Source organism: Liolophura sinensis, chromosome 7 (genome assembly GCF_032854445.1).
Source record: "Liolophura sinensis isolate JHLJ2023 chromosome 7, CUHK_Ljap_v2, whole genome shotgun sequence".
NCBI classification, from domain to species: domain Eukaryota; kingdom Metazoa; phylum Mollusca; class Polyplacophora; order Chitonida; family Chitonidae; genus Liolophura; species Liolophura sinensis.
Genome location: NC_088301.1, coordinates 53424883 through 53446222, shown reverse-complemented (window position 1 = coordinate 53446222; position 21340 = coordinate 53424883). Strand labels below are relative to the sequence as shown.

The 21340-nt window shown below is 37.0% G+C and overlaps 1 protein-coding gene and 1 long non-coding RNA gene across 2 annotated transcripts; both read left to right on the top strand.

The window, feature by feature from the left end:
* The first annotated feature begins 3272 nt into the window (after nucleotides 1–3272).
* LOC135469987 (uncharacterized) lies at nucleotides 3273–6602 on the top strand. Its single transcript, XR_010444369.1, has 3 exons — nucleotides 3273–3295; nucleotides 3572–3647; nucleotides 6505–6602. It is a non-coding gene; the product is annotated as an uncharacterized LOC135469987 (long non-coding RNA).
* Nucleotides 6603–8004: 1402 nt separating this feature from the next.
* Nucleotides 8005–20947, top strand: LOC135469773 (uncharacterized). The gene is made up of 6 exons (XM_064748364.1): nucleotides 8005–8070; nucleotides 11328–11534; nucleotides 12641–12888; nucleotides 13401–13536; nucleotides 14379–14630; nucleotides 15600–20947. Exons 2-6 carry the CDS (start codon nucleotides 11459–11461, stop codon nucleotides 15845–15847), a joined length of 960 nt encoding a protein of 319 aa, XP_064604434.1. The 5' UTR covers nucleotides 8005–8070; nucleotides 11328–11458; the 3' UTR covers nucleotides 15848–20947.
* The last annotated feature ends 393 nt before the right edge of the window (nucleotides 20948–21340 follow it).

Below are 21340 nucleotides of genomic sequence, written 5' to 3'. Positions count from 1 at the left end.
TGTCATGAATGGAAAGGTGAAAACATGATTCATCCGTAAACAACACGTTTCACCATCGTACTGGCTTAAGTGTTACTATCCAATGAAAGGAAATATATCCCACCCTAAATAATATCATATATTATTTCACATTCAGTTATTTCCACTTTTTTGCCATCGCTATATATGTAATCCATCTAATCGAAATGCACATATCCCCATTCAAAGCTCGATTTATTGTGGGTCCAAGTTGTACAACTGAGATTTTGCCAACCCTGTTAACAAGAGCTTTACATGTATTGTTGTGCAACTTCAAAGAATTCAGCTGTCAACTTCGTGTGGATTCTTAATGAAAACATCTCAAGGAAGAACTTATATAAATATAAAAGACTACAGTAAGGAGAGTAAAAACGTATCTGCTTCTTTCTCTTCTCTGTACATTACAATTCCTGACAAAATGTAATGGATAGAGTCCTTTAAATATTAAGTGCCTCGGTGTTCACTAAACCTGGCCCATAGTTATATTAACGTCAACAACAAGAAATTTCAGTTCTACCAATCGTGCATAAATATTCCAGTGAATCACGAACTGACAGACCTTTTGTCAGTCTGTGTATGAAAAAACTCTAAGAAAGTAAGTATTTTAATCCTATAGCCTTAAACAATCCGTGTATTCTCGAGGCGTTTGAAAATCTTCGTTTTATTTAAGGAGACAACAGACATTTTTATGTCTGCATCAACTGCAATTGTAAATTATCTTTATTTGAAAGGGTCTTATGGCCTTACTCAAGAGTATTTCACTTACACGACAGCGACCACCATTATGGTAAGAGGAAACCGAGAAGAACCCGGGGAAACCCACGATCATTCACAGGTTAATGACAGACCTTCCCACATATTTAATTTCATTATTATTTGATTTTTAATATCGTACTAAAGAATTCTTACTTATAGAATGGCTGTCAGTTTCGTGGGTGGAAAAAATTGAAATTATATGTCAATGATATTGCTATCCATAAAAACTTTAACTTAATATCACATTCCGCTTTTTTTGTGCTCAAGCACACATTACATGAGGAAAAGGTTACAGGAATTGTATCCAAGCCTGTACTGAAACGTGTAGAAAAAGTGTGATGTCATTGACATACATTATCACTATTGTTTCATAAATCACACTGTTCAAACAGTCAGACAATTTATGGAAACAATATAGAAAAACTACACCACATATAGACCGCTTCGGTGGCCTAATGGTTAGAGCGTCGTCTTGAAGTCGAGAAACCCCAGATCAAACCCGGATCGGGTTATATCAAAGACTTTAAAATTAGTACTTGCTGCTGCTCTCACCGCTGAAAGGTTAGAGTTAGACTGGTTGACTTGTCAGTATAATGTGACTGGGTGGGGTGCCATGTTTGGTATTCTCGGCCCTCCTACTTCAGTAGCGGCAGCACATGTACGTAACCTCTTTACCAACTATAACGGTGTATCAACACTGGGGAACTGAGCAGGACGATACAACACCTATTTCTGTAATGATTACCTTCATAAAAAAAACAAGCTGTGAATATTGGTGTGATAAAATATGTGAGGAAATGGCCATTCCAATGAAATTTCTTTACCAAGTGAATGAATGTCATTTAAAAAGGCATGTGTTCCATCTGCTAACTTCTGAAAACCCTGACTGCAAAGGATACAGTGGGCAAAAACGAAACATAATACTTCATCAGTTTATTTTAAAATGGGGAATTTGGTTTGAAACATGCACTTTGGCAGAATAATAGAGGATTCTTCTCTGTTGTTAATTTCAGCTATCTCTATCCCAAAAGGATATAACCTCCTGTCTCTCTGTCTTTCCTGAAATACCAGATCGTTTTTTTTCGTGTGTAGCTCAAGTTTTCAGAGCAGTTTCTGTTATTATATTTTATTTTTTGGGAGGGGGGGGGTGTTTGTTGTGCTGCAGGTTTTCCGGCATCCTGTAGATGTTCAGTAAAGCAATAAGATGCTTCATGCCCGGCTGATTGCTGGATTTATTCTTCTATAAGTTGAGTGACCAAAGCATTATGGAAGAAATCAGGGTCATACGGGCTTTTCCATGAATCCGACTTCAGGTGCATGTTGCAATTAGCTTCTTTGTTTGCTTCTTTGTGAATTTCTTGGCAACTGATTTTCCTATATTTTCCCTTTGAAGACGCTTGATGTAGTACTCGAATTTCTAAGATTACAATCCTGCGATTAGGATAAGTCCGTATTTATAATAAACAGAGGAAATGTTATAGAAGCCAGTGATTCGATACTTCTTCATACAAATATTACCAGTACACCCTTGTCATATAATCGGAACGCATCATCGTAATGTCAGTAGAGCTCCCTTATACAGATGAAACGCCGCCCACCTCCCCCGTTTATACACATACTGTCTGGCCCAAGCATAATAGCTGCTTTGCTTCTCGGTAAATTTATTGGCAAGTGAATTCCCTGTCTTGCTCTTTGTAAGCGGTTTATGTAGTACTCAGATTTTCTTGTTTGTTGATATTTAGTTCGTAAAGTACACAATAACTTGAAATCTAAGAACAAGAACTGTATGCTTATCACAATCGTGGGAACGAACGTGTGCTACCCTTATCACTGAGCATTTATATGTTGTGAACGTTGACGTTTTAAAGAGTTATCTTAAAAGATATGCTATTAGAATGGCAAATATCGCTGTTGGCAAATATGTAGTCAACCGTAAACCTACATTCACAACCTACATAAACCACATAGCGTGAGCATGAGGATCGCCATCTTGACACTTGTGACCATCAGCTGCACATATGGTACGGAATTTAATCACAGACTCTACATTCTTACATGATAAATTTTATACATGAACCTTATAATTTAAATTTTAAAACATAAAACTAGATAGTTGTTGTTGGCATATGTTTTTATTTATGCACATTATTTGATTGTTGTTTAATGTCCCATATATATGTATGCTATAAAAGTATTACATCTTTGCGACAGCTGCCAGTTTTAAGGGTGGAGGAAATCATTATTAATTTAGTGTTGAAGGTCACAGAAAAACGAAAGCATGCAGGGGGATCTTGCAATGTAGACTTAAGATGTAGACATAACATCTGAGTTTTATCAGTGGAGAAACTTTATTAAGATTAAATATAAGAAATATTTATAGAACGCTGGAAGATCAGAACCGTCGCAAACCCAAGCAGCACAAGTAAAATATAATCTCTCACATTTTGAAGTATACAGATTACAATCAATGTATTTATTTGCTCTGCATTTTTGTTTTCAGCTGAAGTTTTGCCACACAATGGTAAGTTGTCGTTTTCGATTGAGTACTTCTGTATTTCTCATGCAGACAAAACTTCATGGTGTTGGAAAGTAAACAAAACAATGGAGAGATGGGTATGTTTATGTGGTGTCCAGTATGAAGACCTTTACTGTATGATCATGTTTAAACGATGAACTAGTTTATTATGTCTATCTGTGACAAATGTATAAAACAGGAACCAAAGAATTGGTATACTGTTTGTATATCATGTGTAAAGCACAATACTCTAATAATTAATGCATGTGTTTGATTATACAGATGCGTGCATGATAGCATGTTTGGTTGATCCCTGTATGTTTGCCAAATGTGAATTACATCCTGATGCCAAATGTATGTGAGTATCACTAAAATAAACATTAGATTATCTTAAAGATGACATCAATAAAATGTGTATGTGCGGGGCCATGTTTTTTTTAATTCTGTTTTGATTAAAAAACATACCCTTAACAGATATATCTGTCCAAAATAAGGATAAATTCGTTGTCTGTATCAGCGTTTTTTCTTACCATCCAATATCCATGTAACGCTAGTCTGTGCTTTGCTAGTCATTGATTCGACACGTCTTCATACAGTTATTAACATTTCACCCTTGTCATATAATCGGAACATATTATCCTGACGAAACGCTTCCCTCTACAAACAACATACAACAATACCATAAAAGTTGACCAGATTACTCATTCAGTTGCATCCCACTTTACCCTGTTTTTATGTCATCATAAAGGCTATAACTTATTTTAACAGAATTTTTCTTATTTATTAAATATATCGGGTGGGCATAAAAAAATGGGCCGTACTTTGATGCTGCATTGCTCCATTATCCTTTGTTCAAACCTTTTCAAACTTTAGACATTCAAATGGCATGATTTTGTTAATATACTGACCAGTTTTCAAGGTCATAGCATGAGTAGTCTGTACACAGGGTTAAAATGAAAACATAGCCTCAAAAACGCACGTTCCGGTGACCGACATTACATCACCCTTCAGGTGTCATGAGTAGAGCGTGCGCTGCTCCTGTGTGACACGTGTCAATCAAGTGCCGTCTGGAAAAATTATCTGGCTCTAGTGTCAGTCAAGTGTCGGCTGGAAAAATTGTCTGGCTTTAGTGTCAGAGAAACCTTTCTGCCAGGTAGACACAAGTTTTGCTGAATCAAGATGGTTTTCTCTGCGGCGGACAAGGAATTGATCACCTTTTCAAGTAAAACAAGGTGGAACATCACTTTGAAATGTCCGGAACATGAGTTTTGACTCTATTTTGATTTTGCTCCAATGAACAGCAATCTTAAAGGATGAAATTGAAATTTGGTCTGTACACTTAGGACAAAATCAGGGGCGTAGCAAGCGACGGGGGAGGGGTGGGGGGTGGGGGGCAAGGGGGCCAGCATATCTTTTGAGGTTCCGGAAATTATATATACTTGTAACACAAACAGGGCCCCTCGCCGAATAAAACATCACACTGTTGCAAATATATTTTCTCGATAAACTAAACATGGTAAACTGCAATTTCCCAGTGCACATTACTATTAATATAGGGCCTACATGTTTTTTTCAAACATCGTCCCAGTGTCATGTTAACGGATTATGAATAGTTTGATCATACAGCGCTTTAAGATATTATTTGTGTCTTTTTTTGTGTCAACATTGATGACAATATTTTAAACTTTTAAACTAAACAACTAGAAACAAGAAACCATTAACTACAATTGCATACTGGATATTTTGTTGATCTAAAGACATAGTGGTGGTATGTTAAAAGAAAAGAAAATGTCAGCATGAAGTATGAATGTCTGACAAAACTCCACGCAAAACTGTTGAAGAAAATTGTTTCTTGAGGATTGTTGAAGGTTGTTTTAAACCGACTAAAATGCATTTGGAATATTGGTTTATATGGTGGCTCATAGGAGTAAAAGGCGTCAGAATCGGTTTTCTTTCCTCAAAGTAGTTTGCAATGAGGATCGGTCTAACAACGCATTTATAACTGCTGCTTTATGAAGTTTGAATAAATATATTTACATGACAGAAAAGTGCTGTGGACTGGCACCTATTGTGTCTAATGTATACGTCTACATAGAATGCAATTTTTCTCATGCGTTTTGCTCGAGTCAAAATAATCTTTAAAATAAATCCAACCACCTGGACATTTTCATGGAGTTTGACATATAGTTCATTTTATCGTTTTCCTTTCTTTTCGTGAGAGTTACTTAGCGTAGGCGGTTTTTGAAGTACAAATGTTCATGCCGCTTGTACTGAAAATACTCGTCTTAATAACGTTTTAATAACAATTTTTCTGCAACGTCGGATTTGTATTTTCCTGCATTCATGCAACCATGGCTTCAATTGTCGTAAGGTTGTGAATTTTGATTATTTCTCAAAGATTTTGCTTTTCAAGATCACATGATATACTGTCACGAAGTTATATTTTTCCAAACTGATAATGTGCCAATATTACGTAGGTTTATGTAGGTTTGCTTGTTTTAACTTTCAGTACACATACAGAAGTAGCGTATATTAATATATACAATTCTCCCATGGAAGGGCAAATCATCTACAGTGAAATTTAACAAAAAAGTGGACTCATTTGTCTCCAAACACAATCTTTTTTCCTAATGTATTGACTGTGTTTCAATGCGATGACGTTGCAGTTCTATTCAGCCCAAAAAGCAGAAAAGCAAATATATTTGTACAATATGTGCACTCATCGGTGTTGAGTTATTTATTTCATTATGGTTTATCGTCACTCCGACATGCCTAAATTTAATGTTGAATTCTGGATAAATTGTTACAGTGTTTTTTGTTGACCCGTGGTTCTCCAGGCAAAAGCGTCCACAAGTGAGCTTAAGGTCTATTTAAATTTTTTTCAGACAGGCTTAAATAGCCAATAACAGCTCAATTGGCATATCTAAGATATGGCAAATCGGCTTTAAGGCGATATAGCTCGTTCAGAGCTCCCGGGACCTTGGTGACTCCTGGACCCTCGCCTTTTTGCCTGATAATGGCTTTTGAGTGTGTAAATTTTCAGAAGCTGACGTAAGAGGGTTTCGGAGATAATGAGTGTCAAAGTACGGCCCATTTTTGTATGCCCACCCGATATATATGAGCAAACACCTGTCAAATAAATGAAAAACAAATTAATGGTATGTGGATAGTTTTCCGCTAAATTAATTTTTTTTTTCGTAATTTCATTTTAACAGGTCCAGTTGTTGTGTCCCATACTTCTTTCTCCACGATGGCACGAAACTCGAATACACATCCTGTAAATAGAAGTTGTGTGTGATATGCTACCGCCAAGAAATTTGTATACAAATTGAATAAAATTTCGATATCTATAAAAAATAAAAGGTTTCAGTTTTTTGATGACATGTTTATGTTGAGATGTAGAATGCAGCAGTATTGATTAACATCTAGTAATTTGAAGTTTCTGGGGCTCGATCTTCTACCACGCAATATGGTGATTTACTTTGAAGCAAGCTATTTTATGGTATGTATACGTCACGGTTAGAGTGAATTTCTGTACAGCACATATATAAAAGCTCTTTGAAATTAATAGTGAAGTTAATAATCATCAGAACTAAACCATTATAGATAAAAAGCTTCAGAAATTTTTATTAAAATACAGTTGCCTATATTCCAGCTCACCACATTTATGTATACTGTATTAGGCTATTCCTCTCACAATGCGATATACTCTGCAAAAAGGCGTTAGTTTTTCTGCTCTAAATATAAACTGAACTGCTGATAAGACATGTGCATCAATTTAGTGTAACTCAGGCATTTTTGCTATAAAGGGTTTCATTAGTGTGTATATTTCATAACTGTAAAGTCAGATCTACTCTTGAAAACATTTGTTGAAAACAACGAAAATGTTAGTTCATGACGTGGCTTTGTTCTGCGTTTCGGCTGACGAGAAAATTGCATGCTTGTGTTTCGTGGATTTTCTGGAAAATTATATGCATCAGTCGACACTTGATTAAAGAGAGAGGAAATCCGTTAAGTGCCGGTTCATAAACGTGAAAACAGCGATATACTTCCGGTATACTTTTATATTACGGGAGCGAATAAGAGCCTACACAGTGTATTGTATATGTCTATACAATAGCGTGTCTATGTGGGATATGCATATAGGCTAGGCTTATTCCTCCATACACTATATCAAGTACCGGTGTACGTACATATACAATATCAGTACTTACTGAACTGATCTAAAGTTAATGCCATGTTTAAATCTATATACTACTGGGCCTATAGTTTTGAAAATATCAAATAGGTACCGGTATATGAGAGGATCATCATTACCCTTTTATCGTCCTTTTAGGCTACATGCTGAGCAGACCAGTTGCCCATTTCACCTGGTACTAAAAAAACTTATATTAGTCACAGATTTCACAAATCGTTTTCGGACATAAGACTGGGAAAAAAGGCAAGCCCTTGAGCTATTTTAATTTAAGTCTAATATACAGTGCCAGTTAAGCCCATATTTCTTTTTTTCTTTTTTGTTCAAATATAAATAATTCTCGGTATTAACCAAAATGTAAATTAAATGGACATGATTTTTTTCCTGGTGGAACACCGCACAAGTATTAATTTGTACTAGCATGCTTGAATTTTAAGTCCTCAATTTTGATACACCCGTCCGTAAAGTCCGTTCCGGATCTGCTGAGACTTCATTTGCGTTTTAGATTCTCACTGTTTACCTAAAGCCAAAGGGGAATTTCATGACTACTGTCGATCGAAAGACGACTTTTTGGGCTGTTATATTGGTAAGAAGTGTACAGTTCGGCTACTAACCCGCTTTTATAAGTGATATGTATGTCTGTGAAATAACGAATGTCCTTTGTGGCATATCTTCTCTACATCGTCTCTCAGAAATATACAACAACAACGTATGGGGGCGCATTGTTTTTCTTTTACTGTCAATGTTGACATCTTGTGCTGTGCCTAGTTCACCATGTCAGACTAACCTGTTGGACACTGTAGTGTCACAATACAAACATTGTTAGATATCCCTATTTTGATGTCAGTTTTATGTCACACCCATATGGAATTTATTCAGTTGTGATATGTAAAACTGTGTAGACCGCTCAGAGCAGATTACTACTAGGCATACTAATTACGGGCCCCAGGTGGCAACTTCAACTTTGCCTTTATATCTGGCTGGCGGAGAATCGTAGCCACAGAGAGAACCAATGGTAAACCATACACCAATTCATGCCATGCCCGAAAAGTCCTTTCTAAACAATGGCTACAGTCCAAAAGTGGTGTCAACTTTGGCTCTTACCTCTCAGCTCGACCGCACACGCAACATCCCAGGTATTTTTAACGCGGATGCGCCATCTAGGAATGATAACTTTTTCCAGACCATAACTGTGGGGAAGGCAAAATGGCTGCTGCTTTAGAGGTGAATTTGGGTCTTGTGTGTCCTTACCAAGTGGAATATATGTGAGATGTTACATGTGCGGGCGAGCTGAGAAGTAAGAGCCAAAGTTGACACCACTTTTCACTGCAGCCATTGTGTAGAAAGGACTTATCGGGCATGGCATGAATTGGTGTATGGTTTACCATTGGTTCTCACTGTGGCTACAATTCCCCGCAAGCCAAATATACAGAGAGGAGTTGAAGTAGCCACCTGGGGCTATAATCACTATAACCTGACATGACTCTCGGTAATAGCAGAAGAAAAAACAACACTAGACCAAGTGTATATATGCATTGACAAAGTGTCCAGCAGGGAGTTTTAAAGGCATAACTTTTGTTTTCGTGATGTAGCATATGAGATATGTAGCAACTGAGACATCGTGGCAATATCATGATATAGCACCTCACTAGAATAATATACGGGACTACACTGCATGTTATTTCATGCCTTGAAAAAAATGTTGCGGGGCGGGCTGAAGCTCTGCATAAATAACTAGACTGTATCCAATGCTAGACGAGAAAGCTTTATCCCTGGCCGTTAGTGTGTAGATAATAGTCGCCTTATCGTGCCCTGAAGCTTCAAACACCAATTCAGCTCCTTTGTTAAAATCTTGTTTGGGGTACTATTACACAAGTAATATATAAAGCTTTGGCATTCCAAACTGTCTATATATAACTCATGAAGTAGTACCCCAAAGCCTCAAACACCAATTCACCTGCCATGTTAAAATATAGATTGGGATACTATAACACAAGTAATATATAGAGCACTGGTGATGCAAACTGTTAATATATTATTCATGAAATAGAACCCCGAAGCCTCAAACACCAGTTCACACACCATATGAAGGTCTTAGTTGGGGTACTATAACACAAGTAATATATAGAGCTTTGTTATTCCAAACTGTCTATATATTACTTGTGCAATAGTACCCCGAAGCCGCAGACACAAATTTACCTCCCATATTAAAATCATGGAGTACTATAACACGAATAATATGTACAGTGTTGATTATTTAGAAGGATCAAAGATTAACCGTTGGTGGGTTACATTGGCAGTCATGGGCAATAGTGGTGAGGGATGCGGTGGTTATTTAACATCTATCCCTCAATGGAGACATCACGAGCTTTCGGGCAAAATGTCTGCAATAGTCCTCAAGGCCAAATTAATGAAAGGAAATTTGAAGCTCATACACTCCACTTTAAGATTCAGTACCTCAGCAATACCCGATTCCTGGGCAAATGCAGGCCACATTTGATCAGCGGCAGTTCCGTTGTCCTCACATTGACTCTGGTTTCCTCTACCCACAAACCTGACCGCTGTTATATAAGTGACAAATCACTGTGTTAATGATCAATAAGACAAATATATAAACATTGCACATATTAAAAAGCTGCCATCCTAGCCCCACCCCCCTCTCCCCCCCAGCCCCTACCAACTGAAGCCCCTTTAAGAAATACCTTTTTCAGATATGGTCAATTTTGGGAAGCTCTTGCATCCACCCACGCAAGCCACAGTTGAAAAGGGGCCTCTCCATGCCCTCAAAGCACACACACCCACCTCCCAACTTAAGATGCATTAGACAGATTCATTTTCCAATGCGACCACTGTTCCCCTTTCACCCAAGTCAGCTAGATTTGAAAAGCTGAACTACCCCACACGTCACTGACAAGCGCTAGCTCTCCTCGCTCCTCCCCCAGTCAAGTAGCTGCAGCTGCGTAGGCCCTTGCCAAATGTAAATAACTGAGGCACTTATGCTACCTCAACCCCTCACCAGTGAAGCCACCTGTGAAAGCAATTGTCCTGTGCACTTCATCAATTAGAATTATATACACTATATATTACTCTTAAAATAATACTCCATTTCCACACAGCTACGCATGTTTCTTTTGTGTACCCCTGAAAAACTAACTATCCCCCTTATTTCGTTTCCTCATATCCCCAAAAGAAGTCCCTTTCAAAGAATGAATACAGTTTCTGCAGTCAGCGAACACACTACATATTAACCTTTTTGCATGTTTGCAAGGTGTTTATTCAGACATATTCTGAAGGTATTATTCAGTGTAGATAGATAAAATTATACTTTTAGTGAAGCCCTGATATTAGCCTATCCAAGCAATGTAGTTTTATTTTCAATATCAAATTAAAGATGTGCATAAATCACACTGAAAGTTGATCTTTCACATGCGAAAATGTTGAGGAATAAAAGTACCGCGAGTTATATGAATGGCAGTGGGTCTAGTGGTAGGTTAAAGGAGTAGGCTAATAATAATTTCATTCTGATTACAAGTGACAACAATTAAGAAGACAAGTAATATATTCTTTGAAAAACCAAGCATTCTAAAGCTACAAGTATATATGCTGTCAATTACAGCCAAATCATTCAAGACTGTACTCACCCAGATGTCCTTGTCAGTTAGTTGCTAAAGAGAATGTCTCTTCTGTGTGTCACTCACTACATCAAGATAACTGGAAACATAGAACAGATTTACATGTAACATGTATACATGTACCCCCGAAGTTGGAAAACTGTAATGAAAACAATCAATAAGCATATATAGCTAGCTGTTGTGAAGTATTTTCTTGTTTTCTTTCTTTCAGGGATAGCACCAAACATTAGGAGAATAATATTTCTAAAAGCTTCTTGTACAGGATAGTTGACTACCAGTATACCTGCTAGTTTGTCTGCAGGACCTGCATAATACCCTTCAGAGAACATTTACTTTCTGAAAATGGAATCATGCAGTTGGTTGGGTGTAGCAGGTGTTTTTCTGATGCTTTGTCTCCAACTTGTACATGGAAAAAAAGGTAAGACTACTCGCTCAAAAACCTGATTTAGGCTTTTCTAGTAAAGGAAAATATGCCTAAATATATTTTTATATCATTATTATTTTTGTATCTATTATGTTATAGTGATTTTGTCCATCCGTACAAAATCATGTCTCCCATTGTTTTTCACGGAGAGTGTTAATTTTTGGTGGATACATAGATGCACAGATGACGATGTGTTGCGACTCACAATTGTTCATTTCTTTGGTTGTCATGGTAACCACATATCCATTTTCCCTATATATATAGATATGATTTCGTGTCTGGTCTGTAACTCCAAATGTTTTCTAAATAGAAATTTAATTTTTGGTGGATACATACATACATACACAGACGATGATTGTCCATCTGAGCATTTGTCTTGGTTACCAGATTGTTATTTTCCCCATATGATGTATATATATATAATGATATGATTTCATGTCCGGGCTATAACTCCAACTGTTTTCCATTTAGAGTTTTAATTTTTTGTGGATGCATAGATACACAGAGGACGATGTGTTGCGACTCACATTTGTCCATTTCCACGGTTGTCATGGTAACCAGATAGCCATCTTCCTTATATATATATAGGTATGATTTACAATTTCCGGGCGGGCTATAACTCCCAACTGTTTTCCGCATAGAGTTTTCAGTTTTGGTGGAAACATTCATGGTAACCACATACCTGTCATCAACACCCATGAGGATTTCCCTCAGAGGTTATGCTCACAACAATACTGATGGTATTCTTTTACACATTTCACACAACTGCATTTGTTGGGGGGCATGTTGTATTCACCTGAACTCTTGTTTTGCAAGCTCTGCTTGAAATTTTTTTGGTTTTCACAATCGTTTTCGTGTATGCACTATAGACATACTTAATTCTGAAATGTATTCTTTCATGTACATAATAAAATATTTAGATAAAATCAGGCAAACTATTTTCTGACGCATGATAAACTGTTTAAGAATTATAAAATACTTTTTACTTGTTTTGAATTTCAAGATTCAATGCTATCTGTTATATTGTAAACATAAGTACATGTTTGCTTTGTCATTCTTAATGCATTTGTTACAGTGTATAACATATATTGTAATTTCAGTGGATATGATTTCAAAGTGCCATGGAAAATACCACAGTGAGCCGATTGAATTGAGTAGTAGTGATATCGCTGAAGTGAATATTGATGGTTCCAACTGGTGGACTGGACACACCTGTGTATTGACTTTCAAAGCTGATGATACGTATGATGACCTTAAGTTGAAGTTCATCAAGTATAATTTGCATGACTGTGATGTCAAGTTCCAGGTTTATACGTCACTTACAGGCTTGTTTCCTTCATCAGGTCATGTGAGTATCACTCCTGCTTCTGTGTTTTGGGACATTGCATGTGTAAAGTTTAGGAAAATCAGTTGGCCTGCATGACGTTTTAATAACCAGTTGTAGGCCATTGTTCATCTGTAATGAAAGATTAAAACATTTGACTTTATATATCTGTAAAACAAAAAATTTATTTTTTTTTAAGGCAGACGGTGCTGGCTAGCTGTGGCTGTCCATGGCTGTTAATGAAGTTGTAAATCTTAATCCATCCCTGTCTGCTTTAAGTAAGAAAGTTTGTCAGGTACCAGGCAAAGGGCAGTTGTTCACTGCTGGCACTCTGGCTTCCTCCATCCAGAATCCTTACCACTGTCATATAAGTGTAAAATTCATAGGTACAGTGTTAAACTGTGGTCATATAAATAAATGAATAAAACACATGTAGTTATTGTATTTGTGTACATTGCATTGTATAAAACCCAGTGTGAGGATGCATGGTTGATGTTACTCTCACATTTTATGCTACATTCTACTCAAATTTACAGGAAAGTACCTACTCCTGTTCAAATGCACCACTTTTGAACTGGCAATCAACCAAAAATAGATATGTGAGGCTCAAACTTTCAAGAGGTCGTAACTTCAATAGGGATTTCAGCATTTCTCTTGAGCTAAGTGTTGAAGGTAAGCATTATATTTACATTTAAATATTAAGATATGATTTGAATTGTTGAACTATACATATAAATGATGGTAGACTTCTTTGGCCTTTATATATCTTTTCCAGTTACTTTCTTTTATATCTGTATGATCATGAGTACATATAACAAGGTCGCAAATAATAGAGTGTTTTGTATGAATTGTTCACCCATTAGATAAACCTAAAAGCTTAGTTGTGTGTTAGTGACTTTATTGCAGCATCTTGGCATTGGTCTGTTGTTCAGCCTGATATCTTTTTATTTGTCAAATATGGCCACAGACCCCCATTAGTTTTCCATAAGCGACAATGTTAACATTTAGCGCTGTAGCTCAGTCCCAAACATTCCGAGGCCAATAATCTTTGGTGCATACCTGGCCCAGCCTGTGAGAAAGAAGCTGTAAAAATCTCGACATAGGTTGACCGTCAAAATCTGGACCTATCCATGCCGGCAGCTGGCAGGGGTGCCTAGCAACGCCAAGGGGACGTCACTCGCGGCCTCATCACCACCTGTCTCCTTGTGTCCTCTCGCCCAGAATTTCAAACTTTCACCATTAAAACTCATACCTGCCCAAAGCTTAGACAATTTCCATCATTTTGACACCAAGCATGCACCTGTACACCAAAAACGGCAGGCTGGCAGCAAAAAAAAAATTTACACCCTAAAATACACAGAACTACAATCGTCCCTACTGAAAAACTGAAGTTGTAATGGGGGTCTGTGTCCATATACATGTACCATATATACAGTGTAGGACTACTTCGTGTTTTGCCGGGTGTAAATGTATTAATGTGGATATATGTCATTAATCATGTCTCTGTTTTTCAGATTATACTTTCAGTCCTTCATCAAATTCCACTGTTGGGTTGGACTTTTCAGCAGTTATCGGAGTGATTGTTGTGGTGGTTGTGTCGGCCATCGTGTTCACCATTATAGTTGTCTGGTGTTGTTGTATAAGGTCGAGAAGGTCATCAGGAACAGTGCTTCGCCAAAATTACCAAGCAGCTCCTGTGACAACATCAAACAACCCCAACACAACACATCACTTTGTGCCTCAACCACAGGGTATACAACCATCAGGTGGGCATTCTAGACCCAGTAACAAACACCAGTTGCAGGCCTTTTGTTTCCAAACTTTAGCATGAATGAAGTACCGTTTACATGTACAGTGGATATCTCAGTCCAAGGAAGTGGTCGTTAAATCATGTGCTGATCTAACAGATTTGTACATAATCCAGTGGTGAGATAGAAAGGTGTAGCAGAGCAATCATTCTCATCAAAAATAAGGCTTGCATTTGGGATATAAAAATATAGATAGATATACATGTAAAGACACATATGATGTATATCAGGTTGCATAGATGGTGAAAGACAATAATTTCCTTTGGAATTCTAAGGTAGTGCTCTAGACTATCCCAAAATGAAAGAGCATGTTACCAGGAGCCAGTCACCAATGCTCTCACTGTGAGTTTAAGTCCAACTCATGCTGGCTTCCTCCTTGGCCGTACGCGGGAAAGTCTGCCAGCAACCTGCAGATGCTCTGCCCAGTTTCCTTCAATGGTAATGCTGACCTCCGTCGTATAAGTGAAATATTCTTGAGTACGGCGTATAACAGCAATCAGATAAATAAATAAATGTAGTGAGTACAACTGGTCAGGTTATTATTCTATTCAAATGTGATTTAGGAGGTTTTGAGATGACCTTTTTTCCATCAATATGGCACCACACTAGTGAAAAGATCATCAGTTACTCTTTCCTGGATCCACTGTCTGCCATGGTACAAATGAAACATTCCAAGTTCAACACTATTGGATCAAATGTTCTTGTAGCTACTTCTAGCTCAGATGGCTAATGCTCTGGCATTCACTTGACACTTAAGGTCACTGGTTCAAATCAAGCTGTTGCAGCAGTCTAGAGGGTTAATAGGTAAAGGTAGGCAGTTTACACAGGAATTCTCCACCCATTAAGGTGACGACTGCCATTAAAGTAAACAATTCTTGAGCACATTCTTCAACATCAATCGAATAAATATAATCTTACATGTTGCAGCTCCTTATCCAACATTACCAGGAGGCCATGCTCTGGGCAACTACCCCTATGGCTATGGTTATCCCCAAGGTGTAGCTGTTCCCCCAGCGTACCTGCCCACAGCCCCTGTGGGCTACCCTGTACAGCCCCCAGGGTACCCTCAACAAGCAACCCAGCCAGGCATAATAGAACCAACAGCCCCGCCACCAGTGACTGAACCACCACCTCCTTATCCAGGGCCAGAGTCTACCCCATTAAAGGGATACTAAAAGGAGGGGGAGGTAATCATTGCCTGTATAAGTTAAAGGGACATACCGCCTAAAGAAATTCAAACATTTTGAGGTGGTTCAACTAAATACAAAAGTGAGTTACATTTGACTCCAAACTAAATCTCCTGGATCTATATTTTCTGACAAAATGTCAATTAAGAGAGTTATAACGGGAAAACAATCACTTGTTTAAACTGTCCACCTGACAAGGTAACAGGGCAATGAGACAGCGCAAAGATTCCCACAATGCAGGTGTGGGTCGCACAAGTAAACAATACGATAGATTAAAAGCGAATTATGAGTGTAGTAAACCAAATGTAATATCTTTTCTATTGATAATGTTTCATACGGTATTCGTAATTCCCCAGCGATTTGTATGGCAAAACTGAAGTTACATGGCAGTTCAAGTTCGCTGAACATCTGCTGGCATCGAGACAACAAGGGGAGGTAACTTACAAAAAAAAATCAGTCACTCGAGTCACTCAAATACAGTGACTCGAGTGAGTTGATGGTCAAAGGAAAACCCCAAATAAAACTGAACATTCGACATTTGGAAGTCTTAACTTTATGTAGATGTCTAAAATAACAGCGCAACGGCGGTGGTATGCCCCTTTAAGGACAATGAACGCATGAAGGGAATTCTAAATAGATGACACATTTGAATACTGTTACAGGTGTTAACTTCTGTGAAAAGGATAACCCGTCCTTGTAAAAGCTGTTGATTAAAGTGATAATTACCTGACTATTAGTAAGCTTAATACAGTCTTAGCTGACAACCCGTTTTGCATAGGTGTTCCATTCAAGTTGAAATTGCCCTTTTTCAGGAATCCAGGTTTGAATGATAGGATCTGGTAGTAGTTTTAAATTGTAAGGCCAGCAATAGCAATGCTTGTGGTACATGTATGTACCCTAATTATATATCTTTTTCAACAGCCTCTGCAACCAATATTTTGAAATAGAGACAACTGTGGAGTGTAGAGGAATAAATTGCGCAGTTTTTTGAAGCTTACATTTAATGATGCAAACAAATTGTTTTGGCCTCATTTTCATTACAATCGTATTCATGAAGTCCACTGAAAAAATTGCTTCAGTTGAAAAAGCTGAAGACTTACAGTGCATACATGCATCCAGAGTTACATTTATAGGCAATGTTGTTCTGCTCAAACTCAACAAAGGTGTGAATCTCTGTTCAGATTTTGATTTGAACTTTTCCACTATAATGTTAATGTATGATATACTGTTTTGGCCACAAGTATCCATGTATTTCATACACATCTAGGAAGCCTTTAGTGATTTGACTTGACTCGTTGTACACTTTGATATCACCTTTGATACGTAAGCCCTGGCAATAAACTCCTTATTGCAAATTTGAAGTATGGTTACAGGTTAAAACTTGCATGTATTTAATATTGAGATTGTGTGTAAGAAAGTTTATTGTTTATGTTTTCTAGATTATTGCTTTGTTTATAAAATGTTTTATTGTTACACCAGTTTTCTGTTGGGGTAAATAGTGATGGTGGAAAGACTGTTTTATCATAGCTTTATGTATGGCTGTTCATTTGTATCAGTACATTTGGAAACTGGTTTTCATAGGGTCTAATAACATTAAACCCCAAGCACTCACTCATTCATAGGGTCTAACAGCTTTATAAGGTGCAGTATTGGTATGGAATACCATTTAGGCAAGTGGTATAATCTTCAGGTATTATTCAACACAGTTGAAACTTTTGTGTTTTTACTTATGATAACTTACTATAAAGACAAGGCTTTATTGCTATAGATGGACTGTGATTCACATTGCATCCATGTTGGACATCTGTTGTGATCTTACTCAGCAAAGGAAATCATGTATCTGACCTGAAAATGTTGAACATATTGGTAAGAACATGCTGATTCTGGAATAGCAGCGAGTGACCTTTGTTGTCTTAATGTAACTCACTTTCCATGGGTAAATGTGCAAACCGCTATCATGTCTCTACTGTATGAACCTAAAGACTTTGGAAGCAGCAATGCATGATACACATGCTGAGCACAATTTGGTATTTAATGGTGGTTGTCATAAAGCCATGTAACATCACTAAGGTTTCGTATGAATACATTGACATTTACATGTAACAAAGATGAATGAAGCTTAACTTGATCAATGTAAAACCTTTAAAGTATAACATTGAAACGTAATAAGTACTTTTCTTAAATTTTACAGATTCTCAATTTCACATGTACAAAAGTTTGATTGGTGGTATTTTTACGCAACTTACATGTAGTAGTCTTTTTTTTTAATTATGGCACAATGGGATTTTAAAACATTCTCCTTGAAACACTGATTTGTTGATACTAAGTACTAAGTCAGACTAGGGTTCAGCTTGTATTCTTTCATTTAAATGTGTTGAGATTGGGTCACATGTTAATTCACTCTAAACTGAAAAAAATCACTGGTGATCAAAGACCTTGCTTATTATCATTGTAAATTTGTATTTGCAGCTGAACACAATTGATTACTTGATCATGATATGATTTGAAAGGCTATTATCAATGGATAGTACAGCTGCCCTGTTACCTCCTTAGGGCAAAATGGAAAAATGTTACAGTACCACTGTCCACATTAGCTAGTGGTACTGTACTGACAGAACTATTAGTTATTTTTACTGCTTTGAACTGATTCTCACAGCCATATTGACGATTGGCACTGCTTAATATGGCTGTACTGACACATATATTGGCTACTTGAATTAAATTGCAAAAAAAGATGGTTTTTGATCAGCACAACCTGGCCATTTATGTTTGTGCTAATATACAACTTTCCATGTTTATAGTCTTTATGTCAAAAACTGTATAGTGTTTTTTTTAGCATACAGGGCCTTTTTGTTTGATATTCTCTTTATACTCATAGTCTCGTAATAATAATGGAGAATTAAAGCCTTTTGATGCACATGCTGGGACCTTCGTGCATAAAATAAAGTTATTACTCACTTGGTGAAGATCCCAGCATGAAGATTGAAAGCAAGTGTAAACATTTACATTTTTATTATTTGTTTGATTTTACTTTGCATTTATGTACATTAATATCACTTACTAGTGGACAGTATTCCCAATTGGAGAAGTTAAATCGATGTGTGTTATTTTTGGATGTGCGCTGATATTGGTCTGTACCTTCATTGTAAAACAGATTATTTTTGGATCAGCAGATAGTCACAGTTATCTGGTATATAGAATTTATTGTGTGTAAATTTGCACACCTCCCCTGTAGTGGAGTACAAAGAGAGTAATTATTTGAAGATACAGTTACGTTTTTTCATAGCATACTCTACCCCTAAAAGGTCAGAAAAATCTTGGCATCTCTTGAAAGGCACACTTTTCTACGCCTGTCCTGTTTTTGATTGTTCCCAATAGATAGGCAGACCTTTGAAGTGGTAAGATTCATTTGTCTCCATATTGTAGTCTCTGTTAACAGTATTGCTTCATTTTTTTGGATAGGGATATCCTTTTGTGTGTCTTATTAATGTATGTTATTGTTAATTACTTTTGATTACTATCACAAGGAATCTGTGTTTCATTTTTATCACTTTAGTCATATAGTGATCAAAATGTCTATACATGCAATTCTGTCTCCTATATTATGTGATTGAACACAGTTTTTACCAACTTGGTGGGATTGATTGACATGATTGACATAGTATACAGATGTACATGTGCTGTAGAAGTTATTTTGCTACTCTTCATGTACAGAGTTATCACCCTTTGTAAACATTTTTCCAAAGACTTTAACGAAACTTGGCAGATCTGTTGGGGATGATATTTAGGTCTGCATGAGGTTTTTCATGGGGTTCCATGCCATGAATTATCCTTCAAGTTATCTTGAAAATAAAATTTGGATCTGAAATGAGAGCTTGCCAAAGCAGCTTCTAAAATTATCCATGAATTTTTATGAAACTTAGTGTTAGGGACAATATAGTGAAATGTACAGTAGGTGGCTTTTTGTGGTTTTGTTCCATGAATTATTTTCCAAGTAATGATATGAGACCTTGTCAGTGGGACGAATACTGTGCAGCCTTACCATATGTTGATAAAAGCCTCCAGACAAAAAATTACTTGATGTATTGGTATACTGGTGTAGGTTTACAAGCAATTTGTCATCGTGTATTATTGTTGTTCCAAAGGAAAGCAAAATATACAATGGGTTCTTTTTTAAGTGACGTAAAATTAGACCGCAGTAATGCACATACAAACCGTACACATACAAGCACAACCACACATAAAGGTTATGTATGTTATATTCTGTCTACTTGTAGTTGGCTGACACTGACGATATTTTTTATGCATGAGAAATTTTTCTTTCATAATATATCTTGGGAAATACAGGTAAAGTAATCTCCTTAAATGGTTCATGTAAAATATGTATAATTTGGTTGGTACTGTCATTGGTCGCAAATAATTACTTTAAAAGCACTTGTCATATTATTCTCTCTAAATGTAGGTACAGTATCCTTCTACCCACTGACCTAAATATCAGTTGATTTTGTTTGATACAAACTTAGGAAGATATCAGTAAGTATTAAGACTGTTATTAAAATAATGACGGACCCTCACTGGAAGAAGAGCTTATTGGATTCTCTAGTAGCCCATGACTGATGAGATTGTGAGTTCAGTTGATTCAGCTGTAGCTCTTTGCATTTATGAGATACCCAGTACCATACAAAATATGGAGATTTGCCACGTATAGCATGTTTTCTCCACCAGTAAATGCGGCTGTCATTATTATATGTTAATGTAAGCATTATCAAGTACTCTATGGTGTAAAACGCCAATCAAATATGCAGTAAAAGCATGAAAGAACAAGTTCGTTTTTCTTCTTTATTGTAATATATTTGTTTATTCTTCGATAAATGTCAACTACGATGTTTTTCTTTTCGATGTTTATGGATGTCTTGTAAAGATCATGTATAGCGCAAGAGGAAATAAATCTGTTTTGTAAGTATTAGCGTCGGTTTCATTGTATGTTTTCTGCGGAGAAAGAACGCTCAGAATTTTGAATGTCTACTGCGTACATGTATCTTATGTGCACGCAGAATAATAAATTACGAAATTTTGAAAGGCCAGATCACCCGCAATGAATGGTCGAGCCCTACACAGCCCTTGCTGAGGAGGCTGCTGGGTTAGCACAGGCTTATGTCTCTAATCTCTGTCCAATAAATTTCAATTAACATCACTGCATTTTTTGACCTAATTCTGCTTAAGCCATGGCGTGCCTATTTGCCAGCTATTGGACAGTCGTTACTGTTTTGGTCTTGTTCTCCATGTTGCAGTATTATATAGTCTCTCGGGCTCTGCGTGCCCCTGTCCATCCATACCTAGGTGCTTTTTTGGGCATTACGATGTGGTACGTTTGGCATCGAATATTGTTAAAAGCGTTTCTTCGGGAAACTAAAACATTCTATTGCGGCATTTGAAGTACCTTAATCCTTAATAATACTTAATTTCAGAAAAATGTTCCCG

Excerpts from the sequence above, each read along its gene's own strand:
- LOC135469773 (XM_064748364.1), top strand. The coding sequence starts at position 11,459 with ATGGAATCATGCAGTTGGTTGGGTGTAGCAGGTGTTTTTCTGATGCTT. Across the intron at positions 11,535-12,640 it reads ACTTGTACATGGAAAAAAAG|TGGATATGATTTCAAAGTGC; the intron begins GTAAGACTACTC and ends TTGTAATTTCAG. Across the intron at positions 14,631-15,599 it reads ACAGGGTATACAACCATCAG|CTCCTTATCCAACATTACCA; the intron begins GTGGGCATTCTA and ends TACATGTTGCAG.